The sequence below is a fragment of the Heloderma suspectum genome, chromosome 5 (genome assembly GCF_057233095.1).
Source record: "Heloderma suspectum isolate Gila_16-S chromosome 5, 16-S_ref, whole genome shotgun sequence".
In the NCBI taxonomy this organism is placed as follows: domain Eukaryota; kingdom Metazoa; phylum Chordata; class Lepidosauria; order Squamata; family Helodermatidae; genus Heloderma; species Heloderma suspectum.
Window position 1 is genome coordinate 98509626 of NC_139462.1, and position 21260 is coordinate 98530885.

At 41.7% G+C, this 21260-nt stretch overlaps 1 protein-coding gene across 2 annotated transcripts; it reads left to right on the forward strand.

Annotated features, from left to right (window-relative positions):
• The first annotated feature begins 8912 nt into the window (after positions 1–8912).
• On the forward strand, positions 8913–20681 carry COMMD8 (COMM domain containing 8). Of its 2 annotated transcripts, XM_084856857.1 has the most exons (5): positions 8913–8973; positions 13381–13536; positions 15664–15816; positions 18080–18235; positions 20159–20681. In XM_084856857.1, exons 1-5 carry the CDS (start codon positions 8932–8934, stop codon positions 20177–20179), a joined length of 528 nt encoding a protein of 175 aa, XP_084712983.1. In that variant the 5' UTR covers positions 8913–8931; the 3' UTR covers positions 20180–20681. The 2 variants fall into 2 exon arrangements, with proteins under 2 accessions (XP_084712983.1, XP_084712982.1); XM_084856856.1 differs by lacking the exon at positions 20159–20681 and having other exon boundaries at positions 18080–18838.
• The last annotated feature ends 579 nt before the right edge of the window (positions 20682–21260 follow it).

Genomic DNA, 21260 nt, shown 5'->3' on the forward strand with positions numbered 1-21260 from the left:
CCCACTCCAGCATCCCAAATGGCCATATGACAATAGAGAAAGTACATGGCAGCTAGTGTGGCTTGCAGTAGTGGATGCTCTAGCCAGCAGACTCCATGGTTCCAGCCTGGAGGTCCTCCGGAGCCTGTTTAAGCCACCAGGGAGCCTGCCAGATGACATGGTAAGCCATCGTGGGGGCCCTTAACCCATGTACAGGGGGTGGTTACCCAGGGTGGGTTAGTAATTCCCCACACATGACATGCTAAGCTACCGTGGTTACTGGAAATTCCCCAACCACCATAGAGGGAGCAAGAAAAGACCGTACTTACAGCTGAATTTACAGATATCTTTCTTTTAGCAAGAGAAGTCTTTATCGTAGCACTGAAATAGAGTGAGCATAAACTCCTGAGGGCTCACCCCCCCACACACACAAACAAAATAGACTACCAATCTGAGCCTGAGTGATAAAGCTTTGAAGAGATGCAAACAGTGCACACTCCAGTATTGTGTTTGAAGGTCTAAAGGTATATTCAGACCTTAGCAGGTAATTATCTAGCATATTTAACTCCTGTTTATTTCATCATTCTTTATTTCATGTTACTTATGTACATCAGGGGTGGCCAAAAGGTAAATTGGAATCTACTGGTAGATCTCTGGGTGATTTGCAGTAGATCATCAAGGGTTTCTGATTCTGAGTTGTTTAACAGCAGTAGAAATCCCCCCCCCCCAAAAAAAAAATTAGGCTGCTAAATGAAAAAAAGCTGAGGGCAGGGCAGGAGTGGAGTTTTGTATGAACAGACTGCAAGGTCAGTTCTTATAACTGAAAACAAATTCCTGGTGTTAACCAGAGACACTCTCTTCCTGAATTCTACTAGGTGTATGTCTTTCCTCAGCCACTATTTTGCACCTGACTCCAGTTGGTGTGCCTTGCAGTTCAAGTAAAAAACAACCACGTAGATTGTGGTAGTCTGAACTTCTGAAGTCCACCCATCCTGATACAGTTAACTATGCAGTGATGACTTGAGACTTGTTTAAAGCCAAGCACAGAATCCAGAGAGTTTAAAGATGGGGAAATATAAAATCAATAGCATAGTATCCTGCAAACCAATTATTTACAAGCAAAATTTAGGAGAGTTTGTGTGTATATGCACCAATACCTCTTAAAGTTATAGCGCCTGGGATATAATAATGGCCCTGAAAGGTACTAAAATTGAAAAGAGCAGGACAGAACGATGCTACACATAGAAAAAACTAATGACTGATTGGGGTGCCAAAACCTGATTTGGGGCTGCACTTGCTTACACTAGAGTAAAAAATAAGACCCTTGCAGTTTCTCATTTGTGTTTGATTAGGGCAATATTGGCCAACCTATTTTGGAAAAGGTACCACAGATCAAATCCAAAGTATTAGGTAGCCTATTATAGCAGATGTGCAGCACATTGTGCAGCACAACTACGCCATGCCTTGGCATAGTTTTGCCAGTGCTCTGCTGAGCTGGGGAGTAGGCAGCAGTGCAGCACAGCCCTCCTACTGGTGCCATCCAGTATGCCACAAATTCATTAACTAAGCATTGGGATGTAACCATTTGCATTTGATGCCAATGGAGAATTTTCTTTCTTTCAAGAGAGTACTGAATCTGTCTGAACAATGCCCACGGTTTGCTCCAAGTGGCACTGGGATGGGATCAGATATTCCTAAGGGGGGTGTAGGCAGATTTGCCTGTGCAATTTTTGTCTTTGACTTTGATGAAGAACAAATAAAAATAAAACCCTGGTTTAGGGTGCAATCCTATGCACATTTACATAAGAGTAAGTCCAACTAAAGTCCATGGTGCTTATGTCTGAGTAGACATGTATAAGAAAGGAAAAATGTTTGAATCCAACTTTCTGAATATTTTAAGGGGATCTCCAGCAGACCCGTGATGGATGTTCAAACGCCTCGAGTAGAGAACAAAAAAAACCTGAGCCAAGCATAGGCAGTGCAAATGAAAAAGTGAGAGAGAGGAAATTGTCATGAAAGGGTTCCTCTTACTAATTGTAAGAGGGTTCCTCTCTCTCTCTAGCCATAATTATGGACCTACAAAAAATGCCTTTGAGCTATCCTCTCCATCAGAGTTCTCTGCCGGCATTTGTGGCACCCCACATCGGGATCACGGTTAGTTTTGTTGTCTGAAGGGGAGAATCTGAATGACAATTGCTCTCACTTTTTCACAGGGTATAATCCATTGCAAATTAACTGGAACTCTTCCTGGTGGATTGTGTCCTATGAATCAGATTTGCCAGCCTGCCACTCTGTCCTTAATGGTGCTCGAAATCCACTGACTGAGGCAACTGCTTTACCTTGCCTATTATTATTATTATTATTATTATTATTATGAAAATATATGTGCCACTTTCACCACAAAAGCAGCCTTGAAGTGACTTGCACACACAAATACAGAGATTTATAATTAATACAACAGAAAAAATGGGATGATTTCTGACTAGAATACACACTATATCTATCAGGGGTAACAATAGTCTCTGATGCCACCACAGTAACTATCACTCTAGTCCCATATCTACCACTAATGCAGATTAGAATCCCAACAATTTTCTCTTTTCTCTGCAATTTATTTGACTCCAGCTGTACAGTGTAACTATCTCTCCTATCCCATCAGTTCCCATGGCTATATTCTTTCTGACTTCCTAAACCACTTCAGACTTTTAGAAAAGAGGGCTTCAGTAGCCCATGAAAACATACGCAACAATATATTTGTTATACTTTAGGGTGCTAAAACACTCTTTGTTGTTTTTATCCTGATTGGGAATATGACAGGTTCCTAAAGGTATCTGAAGTAAATGATGTGAGTGTACACCCAAAAGATGGGCAAAGCCCCTTTTATTTCATTGTGAAAGTTAAGCACATGCTTAAATACTTCCTGCTAAAACCAACAAGACCAAGGGGCTTAGCTTTGGCTTGGTTGTGCTTAGTGTTTGATCGCAGTAGATGTAGAGTTGTTAATCATAGAATCATAGGGTTGGAAGAGGCCTACAAGACCATCGAGTCCAATCCCCTGCTCAATCAATTGTTGTTGTTTATTCGTTAAGTCGCTTCCGACTCTTCGTGACTTCATGGACCAACCCACGCCAGAGCTTCCTGTAGGCCATCGCCACCCCCAGCTCCCCCAAGGTCGAGTCTGTCACCTCCAGAATATCATCCATCCATCTTGCCCTTGGTCGGCCCCTCTTCCTTTTGCCTTCCACTTTCTCTAGCATCAGCACCTTCTCCGGGGTATCCTGTCTTCTCATTATGTGGCCAAAGTACTTCAGTTTTGCCTTTAATATCATCCCTCAAGTGAGCGGTCTGGCTTTATTTCCTGGAGTATGGAGGTTTGATCTTCTGGCAGTCCAAGGCACTCTCAGAATTTTCCTCCAACACCACAGTTCAAAAGCAACTATCTTCCTTCGCTCAGCCTTCCTTATGGTCCAGCTCTTGCAGCCATAGGTTACTACGGGGAATACCATTGCTTTAACTACGCGGACCTTTGTTGTCAGTGTGATGTCTCTGCTCTTAACTATTTTACCAAGATTTGTCATTGCTCTCCTCCCCAAAAGTAAACATCTTCTGATTTCCTGGCTGCAGTCAGCATCTGCAGTAATCTTTGTGCATAGAAATACAAAATCTGTCACTGCCTCCACGTTTTCTCCCTCTATTTGCCAGTTATCAATCAAGCTGGTTGCCATAATCTTGGTTTTTTTGAGGTTTAACTGCAACCCAGCTTTTGCACTTTCTTCTTTCACCTTCGTCAGAATGCTCCTCAGCTCCTCCTCGCTTTCAGCCATCAAAGTGGTATCATCTGCATATCGGAGATTGTTAATGTTTCTTCCAGCGATTTTAACTCCAGCCTTGGACTCATGAAGCCCAGCACATCGCATGATGTGTTCTGCATACAGGTTGAATAGGTAGGGTGAGAGTATGCAACCCTGCCGTACTCCTTTCCCAATCTTAAACCAGTCCGTTGTTCCGTGGTCTGCTCTTACCGTTGTTACTTGGTCGTTATACAGATTCCTCAGGAGGCAGACAAGATGATTTGGTATCCCCATACCACCAAGAACTTGCCACAATTTGTTATGATCCACACAGTCAAAGGCTTTAGAATAGTCAATAAAACAGAAATAGATATTTTTCTGAAACTCCCTCACTTTCTCCATTATCCAGCGGATATTGGCAATTTGGTCTCCAGTTCCTCTGCCTTTTCTAAACCCAGGTTGTACATCTGGTAATTCTCGTTCCATGAATTGCTGGAATCTACCTTGCAAGATCTTGAGCATTACCTTACTGGCATGTGAAATAAGTGCCACTGTTCGATAGTTTGAACATTCCTTAGTGTTTCCCTTTTGGTATGGGGATATAAGTTGATTTTTTCCAATCTGATGGCCATTCTTGTGTTTTCCAAATTTGCTGGCATATGGCATGCATCACCTTGACAGCATCATCATCTTGCAAGATTTTAAGAAGTTCAGCTGGGATACCATCGTCTCCTGCTGCCTTGTTATTAGCAATGCTTCTTAAGGCCCATTCAACCTCACTCTTCAGGATGTCCGGCTCTAGCTCACTGACCACACCATCAAATCTATCCCTGATATTATCATCCTTCCTATACAGATCTTCTGTATATTCTTACCACCTTTTCTTGATCTCTTCTGCTTCTGTTATGTCTTTGCCATCTTTGTTTTTGATCATACCCATTTTTGCCTGGAATTTACCTCTGATATTTCTAATTTTCTGGAAGAGGTCTCTTGTCCTTCCTATTCTATTATCTTCTTCCACTTCCGCGCATTGCTTGTTTAAAACTAATTCCTTATCTCTTCTGGCTAACCTCTGGAATTTTGCATTTAATTGGACATATCTCCCTCTTTCACTGTTGCCTTTTGCTTTCTTTCTTGGGCTACTTCCAGTGTCTCAGCAGACAGCCATCTTGCCTTCTTGGTTTTCTTTTTCTTTGGGACGTTTTTTGTTGCCGCCTCCTGAACATTGTTGCAAACTTCTGTCCATAGTTCTTCTGGGACCCTATCTACTAAATCTAGTCCCTTAAATCTATTCTTCACCTCCGCTGCATATTCATTAGGAATATTAGTGAGCTCATATCTAACTGATCTGTGGGTCTTCCCTATTCTCTTTAGTCTGATTCTAAATTGTGCAATAAGAAGTTCGTGATCTGAACTACAATCAGCTCCAGGTCTTGTTTTTACTGACTGTACAGATGTCCGCCACCTTTGGCTACAAGGGATGTAGTCTGATTTTGGTGTCGACCATCTGGTGAAGTCCATGTATAAAATCGTCTTTTAGGTTGTTGGAAGAGAGTGTTTGTTATGCACAGTTAGTTGTCTTGACAAAATTCTATCAGCCTATGTCCCACTTCATTTTGTTTTCCCAGACCATGCTTGCCTGTAATTCCAGGTGTCGTTTGACTACCCACCTTAGCATTCCAGTCTCCTGTAATGAAAATAACATCTCTTTTTGGCATATTATCCAGTAGGTGCTGCAGATCCTCATAGAACTGATCTACTTCTGCTTCTTCAGCATCTGTGGTTGGGGCGTATATTTGGATCACTGTTATGTTAAATGGCTTACCCTGAATTTGAATTGAGATCATTCTATCGTTTTTTGGATCATATCCAAGCACTGCTTTAGGCATTTTATTATTAATTATGAAGGCTACTCCATTTCTTCTGTGGTCCTCTTGTCCACGGTAGTAGATCTGGTGGTCATCTAATGTGAAGTGGCCCATTCCAGTCCATTTCAGTTCACTGACACCCAAAATGTCCATATTTAATCTTGACATCTCCGCAATAACCACATCCAATTTGCCCTGGCTCATAGATCTTACATTCCAGGTTCCTATGGTGTGTTGATCATAGTTATAGTGCAAGGTATTACTAGAATGCATTCTACTTGAGAGGCTGCCTTTTAAGAATGCCACACCAGCATTCTGACCAGTCAGTCATCAGGTGCATGTAATGTCTTTGATATATCATCTTCACGGATTGCTGGTTCATTTCTGAGCCCAATTAAAAATGCTGGTTATTTAATTTAGGATGCAATCCTATCGGGATAGGCGACCGCCTATCCAATGCAGGGCAGGAGAAGTGTGGAGGGGATTGTCCCCTCTGTGCTTCAGCTGCCCTGCATTTACGGTTAGACAGCCGATTTCAGCTGTCTAGCTATGGGACCTCAGAGTGCAGGAAGTGGCAGCTAGACGACATGTAGTATGTTGTACCAGCATTTCCAACTGCCCCACCCTGCCCCCAGGAACACCCAATTTTTGCTGCTCTGTGCTCCTCTTCCACGCACGGAGCATGGGGCCATTCCATGCTGCCTACAAGGCAGCATGGGAAGGGATACAGGTTGGTTCTCGGGGAACCAACCTGGGAGCACGGGCTCTGAGGTCGGTTCCCGGGGACTGACCTATCCTATGGCCATCTAGCCGCTGACTAGTGGCCATAGGATTGCGCCCTTAAAGCCTTAAAGGCACAATGGTATGCATGTTTAAGATGGAAAAAATCCTACAGCTCCCAGCATTCCCCAGTCAGCAAGGCTGGCTGGGGAATGCTGGGAGTTGTAGGATTTTTTTTTCCCTGTCTATACATCCATAGGATTGTGCCCTAAATGGCTTAAGACCATACTTGAAGAACTGTTTTTCACATTGTGCAAAAGCAACACCAGACTAAAGAATAGTGTATGTCAAAGGAGACAGTCTACTGGTCAGGAAAATATATGATACGAGGTTGTTCAAAAATTATTTTGGATGATATGCAGAGGCATATAAACCAGTTCTTTTTCAAGCAGCTCATTCAGCTGTGTCAATCACAGCTTCTGTGATGAAAGCCTGTCTCATCTTCAGCTAGATTGTAAACCTGCAGACCTGTTTTTGTTTTATTTATGAACCACTGTACACCAACTAGCAGTTCTATGCCTCATTATCCTATCACCAGATGAGATGCAAATTAGTTTTTACGGGTCATATCTGTTGTAACATTTATCTTGCTTATGCTGATAACGTTCAGTTGAGACTTTCTAGTCCTACCTGCATGTAACCTGTTTCTTCTTGTAGTATTTTCTTAATCACTCTATGCTTTCCTTTTTTTCAGACATGTTGTGTAACTACTACTAGTCCCAGTTTTGGGAAAAGGATGGGATATAAATAAATAAATAAATAAATCTTGAGTGTAATCTCTTCTCCCTACCCATCTATTTCATTCCAACTTTGTTTTCTTTATATTACATGTTTTATCATGTTGTATTTTAGGTTTTTAATTTTTGTGAACTGCCTAGAGAGCTTTGACTATTGGGTGGTATAGAAATGTAATGAACAAACAAACATGGTTCTATCTCCAGAACATAAGAGCCCTGTTGAATCCGACCATTGGCTTCTCTTGTTAGCCCAGTATCCTGTCTTCTACAGTGGCCAACCAGATGCCTTATGGGAAGCAAGACATGAGGGCAATAGCCCTTTCCCACTGCTGTTTTTCAGCAACTGCTAATTCAGAAGATATAGCCTCTGAACCTGGAAGCTGCACATAGCAATAATGACTAGTAGTATTGAGAGCCTTACCCTCCATGAATTTATCTAGCCCCCTATTATTAATGGGATTAAGTTGGTGGCAGTCACATCTTCTGGCAGCAATTCCGCAAGTTATTGATGTATTAAGAAATACTTTTAACCTTTCCTCATAGAGATGTGCTCTAGTCCCTTGATTATTTTAGTTTCCCTTTTCTGTACCTTTTTCAGCTCTACAACAATAACCTTATTGGGACATGATGACCAGAATTGTACACTATTCCAAAATATTAAATCAACATTCATTGTTGGAATCCAAACAATCCCAAAGCTAAAGAGAGATTTTGGATAACAGGGTAATGGATTAGAGGACATACAGATTTTAAAGACCATCAAGACACACAAACTGATCCGTATTTATAATACGTTGAAATGCTACCAGCCAAAGCACACGAAATTCAAGGGCACATAATGTCATTTGATGGGCTCTCCTCAACCCGCCCCCCAGTAGTACCCAGCCATTTGGTGGTGATCAGTGACAGGCAAATAAGGTATTGTTCTGTATACGTTATGGGGACCAACTTCTGCATAAATGGAAAGCTTGCATGTTTTTTCCACCAACAGAAATTATGCTAATAAAAAGCACAATTTACTAGTCTTGTTTTCAAAAGAATGGAACCAATTTACATTTGACCCGATTTGAAGCATGCTCCACTGCATATATAGCATTTATATAGCAATACTTATAAAATCTTAACCGTAGAAAGCAGATTCTATAAACGTTAAGGAGCACTAGTCCACGTGCACATTTCACTTGCAAAGCTGCATCCCTAAAATTCAAAGGGAGCTTTGCTAATGACTTCGAAAGAGCAGGATCGGCCCTTTTGGCAGCAGGATTGACGCTGGTAGCAGCCACCCATCTGGAAACCCAGATTAGCGTTTTATTTCATTATATATGTAAAATAATAATAACAATAATAATAGGGACTTGTGGTGCCACAGGAGTGTTGTTTTTGCAGCAACAGACTACCACGGCTACTCTTCCGAAAATAAGATAGTATCTGTATGAGCAGGGCCACGCGCGGCGAGAATAAATCGCCATTCCATCGAGAAACGGCCCACGCCAGCAGCGAGAGCTCTGGACCAGCCTAACTCAAGAATTGCCCGGATGTGCACACTCGGCGCTCCTCCTGTCGTTAGAAAGCGAAAGGAGGGAGGACGGGAGAAACGTTTCCCAGGCGCTGCGCGTGCGCGCTGCTCCCCTTTCCTGCGCGGGAGGGGGCGAGGCGACTTTCGTCGGATCCTCTGACAAGCCGAGATAAGGTCACGTGGCCCTTCCACTCTCCTTGCTCGCTTCCCGCCGGGCGGGAGGGCGGTGGGCTCGGCCTGCACGCGCGGGGCGGGGCGAGATGAAGCTGCTCGACAAGTTGCCGGTCGAGGAAACGTTGAAGGTGAGCGCGAGGCGGGGGAGGGGCTGTGTGCGTCCGCGGAGCGGGAAGGAGCGGCGGGGGCGCCGCGGTTGAGTTGGGCCGAAGGCGCTTTCCTTTTGTCTGCGCTGGAGCAGCTGCGTTGAGCGAGGGGAGGGCAGCAAGCCCATTCTCTCCCGGGGGCTGTGAGGGAGGCAGGCGCAACTGCGGTAGCCCTCACTACCACCACCCCGGGTGCCTCCGCCACCGTCCCATGGGACCAGTGGCCGGCCGTATGTCTCTGGGGCCTCACAAGCAGGGCACGCAGGCGACGGCCACCCCTTCTTGTGTGAGCCCGGCATCTGGGGCTCAGAGGGGCGCTACTTTTAGCCCCCCTGCCTTGTGTCTGTTGACGGACCTGTCCTCCCAGGAATGTTTTTATTCGTAACAAACAGTAAACCTGTTTGTGTTCGGTTATGCCAAAATAAAATATCTACTTTTTAATTTGAAAAAAATTAAGCTCTTCTACTAACCCCCCACCCTTTAAGGGGATTTACCTCGGTGATTATGATAAAAAAAGACAATAAAACAGCAATGACAATGGTGTAGAAGTTGTTGTTGTTGTTGTTCAGTTGTTAAGTCGTGACCGACTCTCCGTGACCCCATGGACCATAGCACGCCAGGCCTTCCTGTCTAAATGCCAAAGAAAGTAAAATTGTTTGCCTAAGCCTTTACAGAAAAGGCTGTCTAAGCTAGTGTACACTGCCAAATATCCATCAATTAATCCTGCACTGTGTGAAGAATACAACTGCTTTTGTAGACCACTTTCAGGTGTTCAAAGTGCTTCCCATGCACTCTCTAGCTCTAATCCTTCCAACAACCCTGGATGTCAAGTCTATATTATCCCTTATATTGTAGACTGGATGACCAAGGCTGAGAGAGTGACTTGCTGAAAGCCAGTGGTCATTAAAAGGTGAAATTCAAACCAGGGACTTCCTGATTCATAGCTCCTGGTGCAACCTATGCATGTCTACCCAGAAGTAAGCCTCATTTAATTCAGTGGGACTTGCTCTCACATAAATGTGCATAGGATTGCAGCTGTAGTTTCTTAGACACTATACTATACCAATAACAACACTTACCTCCTTCAGTCCTGAATGTATGGCCAATTACGCTGGGTCTTTCAGGCTGCAATCCAGTGCATACTCTCCTTTGAGTGAGGTGTAGAAGATATAATAGAACTTACTTCTAAACGTCTGTAGTCTTGTCCCAGTTCTAGTACTGTGAGAGAACAGAAAAAAAAACCCCATCTTTGTGTTCTCCATGCTAGAATGTTAGGAGCCTATTATGCCTTCCACAGTAATTTTCCCTATTCATTTATTGCTTGCCACAACAAGTTATACAAGGAAAATATAAAATACTTTAGTTGCTATTTACAGCAAGGTTAGATTTTTTAAGGGTTGAATGTTCTATTGTTCTGAAAGCCCGTTTAGTGTTCAAAGTACTTTTTTTTTCTGCCTGAAGTTCTAAAAGTTGAAGTGAATTGAAGTGTTTGGCTTAGTAAATCACCTCACTAAGAATTAGCTACTCAGGACATTGTCTGTTTTTGGCTAAACTAGGTGAAACTTTTGGATATCCATGTTCTATTCTGTTTTAAAGCACCCATGAACTTGCCTGCCTCCCCCACCCTTGAAAAATGAATTGGGGAGAAACATTGGAAGACCATTCCACCTCAATACCATTTTCATTCAGTCCCCCCCCCCCCCCGAAGTTGCTACTTACCTCTCAGGAAAAAAAAAACAGGTCTCTAGGTGGTCTTTGTGTATGTTTTCCCCCGGGGGAAGAAAGAGTTAAACACCCTTTCCCAGAGCTGAACCCCACATTCAGAACTCCCTGCCCATAGCTGCTCTTAAGGACTATGCAGTACTTCCTTGTTGTTGCTTACAGTGACTGAAAAAAAATCTGTACGGTTGAATTCAAACCTGGCATTACTCAGCAATGTGGGTTCACAAGGTGGTGTGTGGAGTTCGTTTGAGAGACTTCTGTTTTCAGTCAAGCAAATGAGTGTGAGCCATTTTTATTCTGGCATTTCCCCTCTCCCCTGATACTGGCTTATGCCACTGCTGGGTGTTGGTCAACACATAGGGCTCTGAGGCATTGCTGCAACTTGTGTTGTGGAAAAGCCCTAATGCAGGGATGGAGAGAGAGTGACTGCAACTCCCACACCATTGGCTCCCACACCTGCCCATATGTATGCCAGCTAAGAGAGTTAATGTTCTTGTATCCCCTCGCTGTGATCATACTTCAGGTCACTAGACACAATCTAGGGACACTTGTTTTGTGGACATGTCTAATTTTGTTCAGTATTAACACTTGAGTTGCCGTGGCACTAATTCTATGGTGAAACTGTTTTCAGATTCACCCGTTCAAGCTTTAGGAGGTACGTTGAGAGTTTTCTTCTTTTAATGCCTAGTAGGAGTCTTATGTGGCTTTTCTTGGGAGTGTAAACAAGCATTAGCCAAGCTGATGTTTTATTTACAGTAGCAACTGAGGATGTGGCTTGCTAGTTAAGTTCTGTCACAGAGACTTTCCTAGAGTGGTTTCTTGCATTGCAATGGTAGGTCCTTCCTGTACTGCTGAAGAGCCCAAGCTGAGACTACTCCCCATCTTGGCATTACATCAGCTTTTGAAAGTTGATGTGGGGAGGTGCCACTGCATGGGCTCTTCCCACATGGCCCAACGTCTTGTCGCGCTGCCCTGGTGATACGGCAGTGGTTCCCATTTCTCAGTTAATGTAAGAATCCACCAACAGTGGTATTAATGGTGGGACTGTTGCTAGTTGCCTGCTTTTGCAGTCCCGTAAAAAATAGGAACTATACCCCTTTTTTAAATATATGGTCATCCATATAAGCGTAGGATTCATTGGTTGAAAGGAGAGAATGGAAGAAACTGGGATTAGGGGTATATAGTCTGTGAGTACCGAATGTTGTAATACTGCTGAAACTAAGCATGTATAGACCTGATCAGTACCTGGAAGGGAGACCACCTGTGTAAGCTGCTCTGAACTTTCTAAAGGAAGAGCAGGATATGAATAGCATAAGTAAGGGCTGCTGACTTCCTAAGATAAAATACTTTGATCATCCTGAAACAGTGTGCCTATATACAGTATATAGATATTGTATATCTATATATTTACTACAATATTTACTTTTCCTGTAAAATATTTTTTTGGATGAAGATTATTCCTGATCTTGAATCATTTATACAACAGCTCCTTTGTAGATAAATGTGAATCTGTTATTAAGATGAATGTAGGTAGTAGGTTTTTGACTTTGAGTGTTTCAGAAGAACAGGTGCCTCTGCACTGGTGAAGTTATAGAGTGTGTGACAGGGTTCACACAACACGTGTCTTGCTTTTCCTTTATGGGAAAATGTGAAATGGTATCTTCGTTCTTTTTTTCAACTCTGGCTTGCGTAGCATAGCCGACCTAATGCATCCCACAGATAACATATTATGATGTATCAGGTACTTGACAATCTCCCTGTTTTTGCAGTTCCAAGTACAATATGAAAAACAAAGGTTTATTGAGTCCTTGATTGGTCATAAGATGTGTGGGCCTGCTTTGACTCCTGCTATTGTACCCTCATCTGCACTTCATGTCAAGATCAGTCTTTCCTTCTCTGCTTGTTAAGTCAAATTCTCTTTTATCCATTACATGGTTTCTCTAGATACATTTTTATTTCCAAGCTTTTTTTAATACAATATCCTATTCAACTCTTGCTAGGCCTTAAATCAGTAATTTTATACTACTACATGTGTAGTGTGCTATGAAAGAACTGCTAGTGTTCTTTGTATTTTTAATTTTCCTCCTCCCGCTTGGCCTCTGCTGGGGGACAATCATTCTTCCGTGTGTCTACAGTGGGCCTGATTAGATCACTGCCGATAGCCACAATTTCCCTGACAAATGGCACCTTTATTGGCTTTGCCTATTGTATTTTTATACTACACGCTTGCACCTAAAAAGACTGAAAGGAGGTACATACAGCCTGAGCATGAGGTACAACAGGTGATCTCCGAGGGTAGCTGATTCCGACCCATCTCTACATTAGGGAAGGTTTGGATTATTCAGTCAGTAACTTCCGCAGAATTGTCTGTCCTCTGAAAGGCATTCCCAGAGCCCCACAGGAGACTTTTATTATTATTTTTAATTAAATTCAACACACAGTTTGCATGTGACTAAACTCTTAATTAAAAATGATTCAGTATTAAATAGCGATGTAGATATTCCACGGTCCTGTTTGGTGCTTGTGATTACAAATTTACCAATTGTAACATTTGTAACCATACAGCAATCTGTTATGGTATCATTTTGTACTGATACTAAATAAAGAGTGACCCGTTGATGGAACCAACTATCCTTGTAAAGCCTTGTGTATACTAATTTCTTCCAGTTCTTTCACAAAGTAGTTGATGGGATGTGTGGTCGTGCATACCCTCGATATCAAGACTATAACACTATTTGGAATTTGACAGAGTGGATGGAGGTTCTGGAACAAACTGCGGCGTATTTCAAAAGCACAGTTGGCAAAGATCTCTCGGATGAAGAGGTATGAATGAGTACCTGTTAATCAGATCTGAGATGGAAAAGAAAGTCTTGGTTTTGCTGTTCTAGGCCAAAATGTATATAGGTAAAGAAAATCTGTTATCAGAAAAGTTATAAGCAGGACTTTGTATATCTTCAGCATGCATCCACTGCAAGATTAGCAGAGATAAATTCAGTGTGTAACTTTAAATTAAAACAGATTATAAATGAGTACTTTAGTCAATGGGCAGGTTCGCATGATCACCACAGCCCAACATAGCTGCACTGCATGCAGGCAGCCATTTTAAATATTTAACCCCCAACGGGGGTTTGCCATGGTTTGTCATGTTGTCTGAACCTGTGCGGCAGGGGTTGTTTGAGGGTTAAACAACCCTCAAATAACCAATGCTCTGTTGTAGGGTTATTTGAGAGCTGCTTAAGCCACAGTGGGCTGTGGTGATCGTGTGAACCGGGTCAGTGATTTCTATACCTTTTGTAGGTTCTAATAATAATCTAATATTTTTATCACATATTGTCTAATTAAATTTATAAAGGTAACATTCAGTTTTAACGGGCTTTTCTTCTCAGACAGCTGTTTGAATAATCTGTACTGTTTGAATTTTTATTCCCTGGATATTAGCCCCTTTTCTAACTTCTGATAGATCTTATAGAACATCCCTCCCTCTAATAGTGAATGTAGGTGGTTAGTGCCAGCAGCAGTGGAACCAAAACAAGTGGGGGGAAGGAAGCTTCGTGCAATTGCTCCTTCTCTGGTTGATGGATATGGCTAGGCTAGTCTTCTCTTTGCTGTGATGGGGTGCTCTTTCTTCCTGGGAAGCAGGGGGTACAGCATCTCAGTGGCCATTAGTCCTCTGGCCATATTTAACCATTCCTAAACCACTTTTCAGTATAAGAATTCCCAAGATTTACTGAGAACAATTAAATATAAAAATAGAAAAACAATGCATACTGTAAGAACAATTATGTCCTTTGCATTTTTCTGTTAAGTTCTGTATGCATTTAAAATCTCATGCTTGTGAGATGAGAGCCCTATTCAGGCATTCTGAACCTGAATAGGGCAAATGCATGAGGGGGAGTGCTCTAGCCCTGCCCTTCTCCTCCATCATGTCTTTCTACTCTCAACTCGTGAAGGACAACTCTGTGAAGAGGAGAGCCTCCTTTATCCTTGGAGATTCTCCACATGAGCAAGAACTCTGGAAAATCTGCTTTGGGGCTTGTATGGAGAGCCTTTATGGCTATAGCAGGCTCTCTTCTTCAAACAGTCACCCTCCACAAATAGAGGGCAACAAATGCAATAACGGAGGGGAGCGGGGCTGGAGCACTCCTTCGCCTTGCATGTTTACCCTATTCAGGTACAGAACACGTGAATAGGGTTAAGGAAAAGCAATGATCCAATATACTTTCACAATAAGCAAGTGTAATTCATAAAGTATAAAAAAATTGCAGGGGCACGATCCAGACAAAGTTAAACACTTTAGGTCCCATGGGTTACAGTGAGAGAGTTAAGTACATGCTTAATTCTCTCCAATTGAGTCACTTTTTTTTTTTTTTAAGAAGTACTTGACTTGTTTTCAACCATGGCTTTAATTATTCAGCCAGGAAACATGCATACATCCACAGTTACATGGTTCGAGGACGCATAGTCCCCAGATGATCAAACAGATGAGTGGTGTCAAATGCAGACATTCGCAGCCCAACCAAAGAGCTGTGCATCTCTCCCTGCTGGAGCTGTTGGGTTGTGCTAGGTGCTGCTGGATGCCATGTCATTCCTGGCCTCATTTTTTTTACAGTGTACCACATAGGTATATCCCTCTTTCAGGCATTTCCTTGCATGGTAACTTTGCTCTACAAGGCTAATTAAATATGCTGTTTGGCATCTCACAGTACCGCATATAAATGTGCTGGCTCAGTTACTTGTTATTCCATGACTATTTGAGTAGTGGGAGCAACTCTGTGGAGAGGTGGTACATGTGTGGTTCCCAAATGCAAGACTGAAGGCCCATATTTTTAGTCAGTGCTTGGAATAACAGCAGAAATGGCATCCAGTTATTTCTGTGCCTACTTAATCTCGCTCCTGCTATATGCGACAAGTATTCTTAAAAGCTACTTAATGATGGTCTCTCTTTTGTAGGCCATTCAGCCATTGAGTGAGCTGAATTCTGACTCTCAAAGAGCAGTAATGACTTGCTTGAAAGGCAGGAGACACGATATAAGGCATGCCTTGGTTGAAAGAACAAATGCTATCTGTTCATCACAGCTCCTGGATTTTGACTGGCAGCTAAAGGTTAGACCAATATTTTCATTTTCAATTGTCTAGAAACATTTACACAATATACAGTGTCCAGCCTGGAAGTGTACACTATGGCAGACCAACTGAGGATGAAGCAAAGGTAAATGAGAAGAAACTGAAGGAAGTTCCTTTCTTTACCTCTACTCGTCAAAGTATATGATTAATATATATGCATTTTGTTTAGCTTGGTAATTGGCAACTAGACTAGACTGGACTAGTGTCATGTAGTTTGCCTCTGTCAGGATGGCTGGGTGCTGCTGAAAATTCTAGACTGGTGCAATTTCAGTTCTGGACTCAGATGGAAAATAACCAGAAAGGGGTGGGTGATGTAGCCCAGGTGTTCTTCTTCCTGAAGGAGGAAAATGTTTAGCTGGGACTATAAAAGGTCATAAATTAATAATGGGCCAATTGACCCTACAGGGGTTAAATATTGCAATCAGGCCACTACATTCTTTGGGTTTTGCCTTACCTCCATTCCAACAGCTAAGGAAAGGTGACCTCTATTATTAATTAATTTGTATCAAGAGAAATTAAATCCTTCACAGAGAAGTTAAAATGGCAAGTTCATGCTTCAAAGTTTACCATCTAAGTAAAGATAGGAGACCTGTGGAACGGAGGCAGGAAGGACAGCAGTACAGGATGGAATATGCAAGGAAATCCATAAATCACAAAACCGCCATAAAAGTAAGAAATTGTTGATAAAAACTTGCTCCTTTTACTTAATATTTTTAAGGTCTTAAAATATGCATTAAAGATGAAGGTGAGAATTGCCCTACACAAAATCAATCCTGATTTGCCCCCTGTATAAGATATTTAAGGTCAAATACCTTTTTCTGTGAAAAAACATTTGAGATGCTTATTCTGCAAATAAAAGTAACATGGGATACTTTGCTTTTCTCTCTTAAATTATATGACAAAATAATACAAAATCAGATCCCAACCAATCTGTCTGATCAGAAAATTCCTTGATTTAAAGTTTTCTGGAAACCCCTCATCACTGTGATTAGCCATGAGTACTTTCAATTTTGGCATGTGTCTCCAGAGGGAAGGAAATTGTTCTGTACTTGAGGAACAGCCACCATGGCTAGGAGTCACGGTCATATGAAGTTGGCACACTGCTAGTCTAAAAGGAAAATCAATAAGAAGGAAAGAAGCTCCTATTGTCAGGGAGGGAAAACATGAGCACTCCCTCATGAATGATTAAAAAAAACCGGTGACTGATAAAATCTTGTGTACAGAACATGGCAGGATGTGATAATAAACAAATAGATTAGAAATATAATATTAATTGAGAAGCCTGAAAATTTCCATAAGCTACAAAGATATCCCCTACTAATTAAAAAATGAAATAATAGTGTACAGTATCTAGCAACAGATTTGCACAACTGTTCAGTTATCTAGCTGCTTATATAATCGTGATATTGCCCCTGAGAGGTAGATCAAAGATTGTGAAGGGACATAGGAAGAAAGTGGGCTATTATGTGTTACATAATACACAGGTAATGTAACTGATGGAGCATAGTACAACCTTTCCCAACCTGGTGCTCTCCAGATATTTGGGACTACCTCTCCCAGCATTCCTGGACACTGGCCTTGCTAGCTGGGCCTGATGGAAGTTCAGGTCCAAAACATTTGGAAGGCACCAGATTGGCAAAGGCTGACATAGTATCTCCTCACTCCCCTGAATTGGACTGGCTTATACTATGTTTGCTGCATTGTATAACATGATGGTTTTAAGAAAAAATATGCTAACACATCATGCAGTTCTCCTTGGGTTATATATAGAACCTCCAGGGTGTTTTAAAATCTATATAAAAGGATGAGAATTAGATCTATTATAGCAGTTCTGTCACATTAATGAGAGTAGCACAACCAGTAGTTTGTAGAACATCTGTCCATAACATGAAATGTTTGCTCAGAAGAGTAATTACTCTTCTAATGTACTTTGGCTGACTTAATTGTGGCAGTATTACTTAAATTTGTTCTGGAAGCCATTAAATAAGACCAGCTTTCTGTCTAAGCAGAGGTCTTAAATGTTATTTTTCTTCACCTTCAAACATGTATAATGATAGTAACCTTCACGAAATAAGTTTGCACCCAAACTGTGAAAACACTACAAGAAGTGGGTTCCTTTGAATGTACACAATCATTACTGTAGAGTTAAGAAAAGAAAGTATTGTCAACCTTATAGCCTCCATTCATATGAAGTTCATTCATTGTGATGTAAAGCTGCTTTTTGTTTTATTCTCCTGTACAGCTTGCCCTCTCTAGTGATAAGCTATCCATGCTGCAAATGCCACTTCTAAATCTTGATCTGGATTTGACAGAGAATGGTGACATCAAGTTGTTCTCCATAGAAATGAATAAGGAAGAGCTACAGAACCTAATAAATGTGTTGGAAGCCGCTAATAAGGTGTGTGTCCCATTAAAAAAACAACAACTGAAATGGCCAAAATAGTTCCCCTGACACATCTAGTGATAGTTCCTTGGCTATAAAGATACAAGTTATGTCCTTATGTCATGGGACAGGTGTATGTCATTGCACAATGGGAACCTTTTCTGGGGCTGAAGCAGACTTCTGTGAACTATATCAGTTGAAGACTTCTGATTTAGGACATGCCAGTTGTGCCTGGATTGCAGTGGAACCACCAGGGAAGGACAGTGTAAATTTTGTCTGAAAAGCAGCATTCTCTGGACTCTGCCGTTGGCCAGGGTACAAAGGATCTCTAGGAAGCTACTCCCCACTGCCTTTTAGAAAGACCATCATGGTAAGGAGGAGACTACCATACATTGGTCAGAGTTGGAGCAGCTGTAGGGAGCTCGCTTGGCCCTTCTCTGCTGAAACAGACACTACTAAGAACTTTGTAACTAAGAACTGGTGCCTGAATTTTCTTTTTTCCTCCTCCCTCTAAATCTGTATTCTTTTTGTGTTGTATCTTGCAGATTGAAAGACTGAGTACAAGGACTCTTGTTATTCTTTGTAAACTGTTCTGAAATTCCTTTTTCAATAAATAAAGTGTTCAAACTATAGCAATGTTCCTTTGGAAATGCATATTTTTCCTGGAACTGCACAGTTTGTGTATGGTTGCTCATTTTAAAAAAGCTGTGATAGCGTCAGAGAACCGGTCCACCATTTCTAGTAGATTTCTAGTAGTAACTGAGCAGTGACAAGTCCTGGGCACCAGGTCCACCAAGATAGATAGATCTGGTCTCTGAGAAATGTGTATCCCAGGTCTGCCCCTCTGTTTCCCATTGAGTAGGCCTGGTGTCCGAACAATGTATTTCTACCTGCAGCTGAAACCTTTCTTTCATTAACTACTTTCAAAGGTGTTTAAGTGTCTATGTGTGACCTGCTCAGCTTGCAGTCCTCTCCTGTTGTTGTTATTTGGGTATACATACATACTACTTTCTTAGGGGCCGCGGTGGCTTAGTGGTTAAGACGCTGAACTGCAGACTGGAAGGTCGGCAGGTCAGCAGTTTGAGACCCGAGTGCTGCGTGACGGAGTGAGCTCCCATCTTCAGTCCCAGCTTCTGCCAACCTAGCAGTTCAAAAGCAAGAAACTGCAAGTAGATAAATAGGTACCGCCTCGGCGGGAAAGGTAACAGTGTTCCGTGCACCTCGGTGTTCAGTCATGCCGGCCACATGACCATGGAAGCGTCTTCGGACAGCGCTGGCTCTTTGGCTTAGAAACGGGGATGAGCACCGCACCCTAGAGTCGGACACGACTAGTTGGGGACACCTTTACCCTTTTACTACTTTCCTATCCCAGCAACTCTTAACTCTTGGATTTCTAAATTGGTTTTTAGGATACAGCAATTATTTCCTAACAGGGAAGACACCCCAAAGGCTCAGAAATGAACCAGGAAGTTCCTTCTCTAGATAGTGGGTGTGTTAACCATTGCTATGGCTTAATTAATTGGTGAAAAACACTGAGAATAGTGGCTGCACATTTTGCTCCATATCTCAGGTTCCACAAGGGCTAGAGACTTGCTTTTTTTTTTTTTTAAAGAAAGTTGGGAATCGAGATTATGGCCCATCGCCTTCCTTGCACACCCATCAGCAGGAATTGCCATTGTTTAATTAGTCAAGTGAAAGCCTACCATTTATCTTATGGGAGAAGGTTGGGAACTCACCTGTTGGTTTTGTAGAAAGAATGGGCTTTTATCATATGGTTCATATGAGAAGACAAAGGAAAAAATGTACGGGCATACGGTAAACTGAAATATTTCAGAACATTTAAAAAGTCTATGTAAGACATTGTCTAAGTTTGAGAACATGCGGAGTTGTTCTGATTTGTCATTTAGACTTACCGCTTCCAATTTGTTTTCCTTGAAGGTTGTCCAGCAACTGAAATGATTCCAGAGACCCGTGATACTTCTCACTGATGGAAAAATAGACATGTATTCTTCAAAACCAAAGGAACTATGCTTTTGAACTGCTGATATCAGCACATAAAAGTGGGAAATGACTAACTTTAATCACAAGTTTACCAGATCAATATAAATAGTAAGGCACATTACAACGAACTTGTGGGCATGTTGAAAGGAACATAGCTTTGTCAGATTGCTGCAGCATTTATCTGAAGTTGTGGGTACTGTGTGAAAGAATTAATCAGAGATCCTGCACTTTGTCTTCTTGTGTTTCTAGCAAAGCAGCAAACAGTTACCTCAAAGAACTTGGTGCAAACATTCCTTTTCTGCTTTGCTTGGAACTTACATAAGTGGATTACAGATTAAGTATGAAAATGTTTTGTAGACCTAAAGGCAAAATGTTCTGCTGTGTTTCCACACTGCATAGGAAAGATGCTTTGTTGTCCAGAATAAGTCCAATTCTTAAATGCAATAAAATGTGTCCACAACTATGTGTGTCAGATTGACCGTGTTCTGGGAGCGCTATCAAACTTGCCAAGCAGACTTTTGACCATAGACTGGGCCTTCATATGTGGGGAACTTATTTGGGAGAATTCATAAACAAAGTTGGTAATATTATCATAAATTGATAATTTGGTTAATACAACTGAACTGACTGTCTTGAAAGCTCATGGCTGCAATTCTGAAATTAACAGAACTTAAGCAGCTGTTTATGTCACTAATAACCTATAAAGGCATTCCACCATCACAGGCCCATCATAAGTATTCTAACTAACTAAGGTTTGTGACCTGTGTGTGAAATAAATAATTTTTCCTTAATGAAACAAATACAGTTTGACTATGAAACAGCAACAAGAGTGTTTTTGAAAGATTTTAGCCTACACAACTATCCCTCCTTATTGGAGTGGTCCAGATGATACTTATCAAGAGAATAGCGTATAGAATCTTAAGTGATAGTAGCCCATGAGAATGAACAAGAACTAGTCTCTGCTGTAATTCTGTGTGTATCTATATAATTCCCTAAAGAATGTTCTTGAAGGAAAACTTTCAGAGCACTTGTCCTTGCT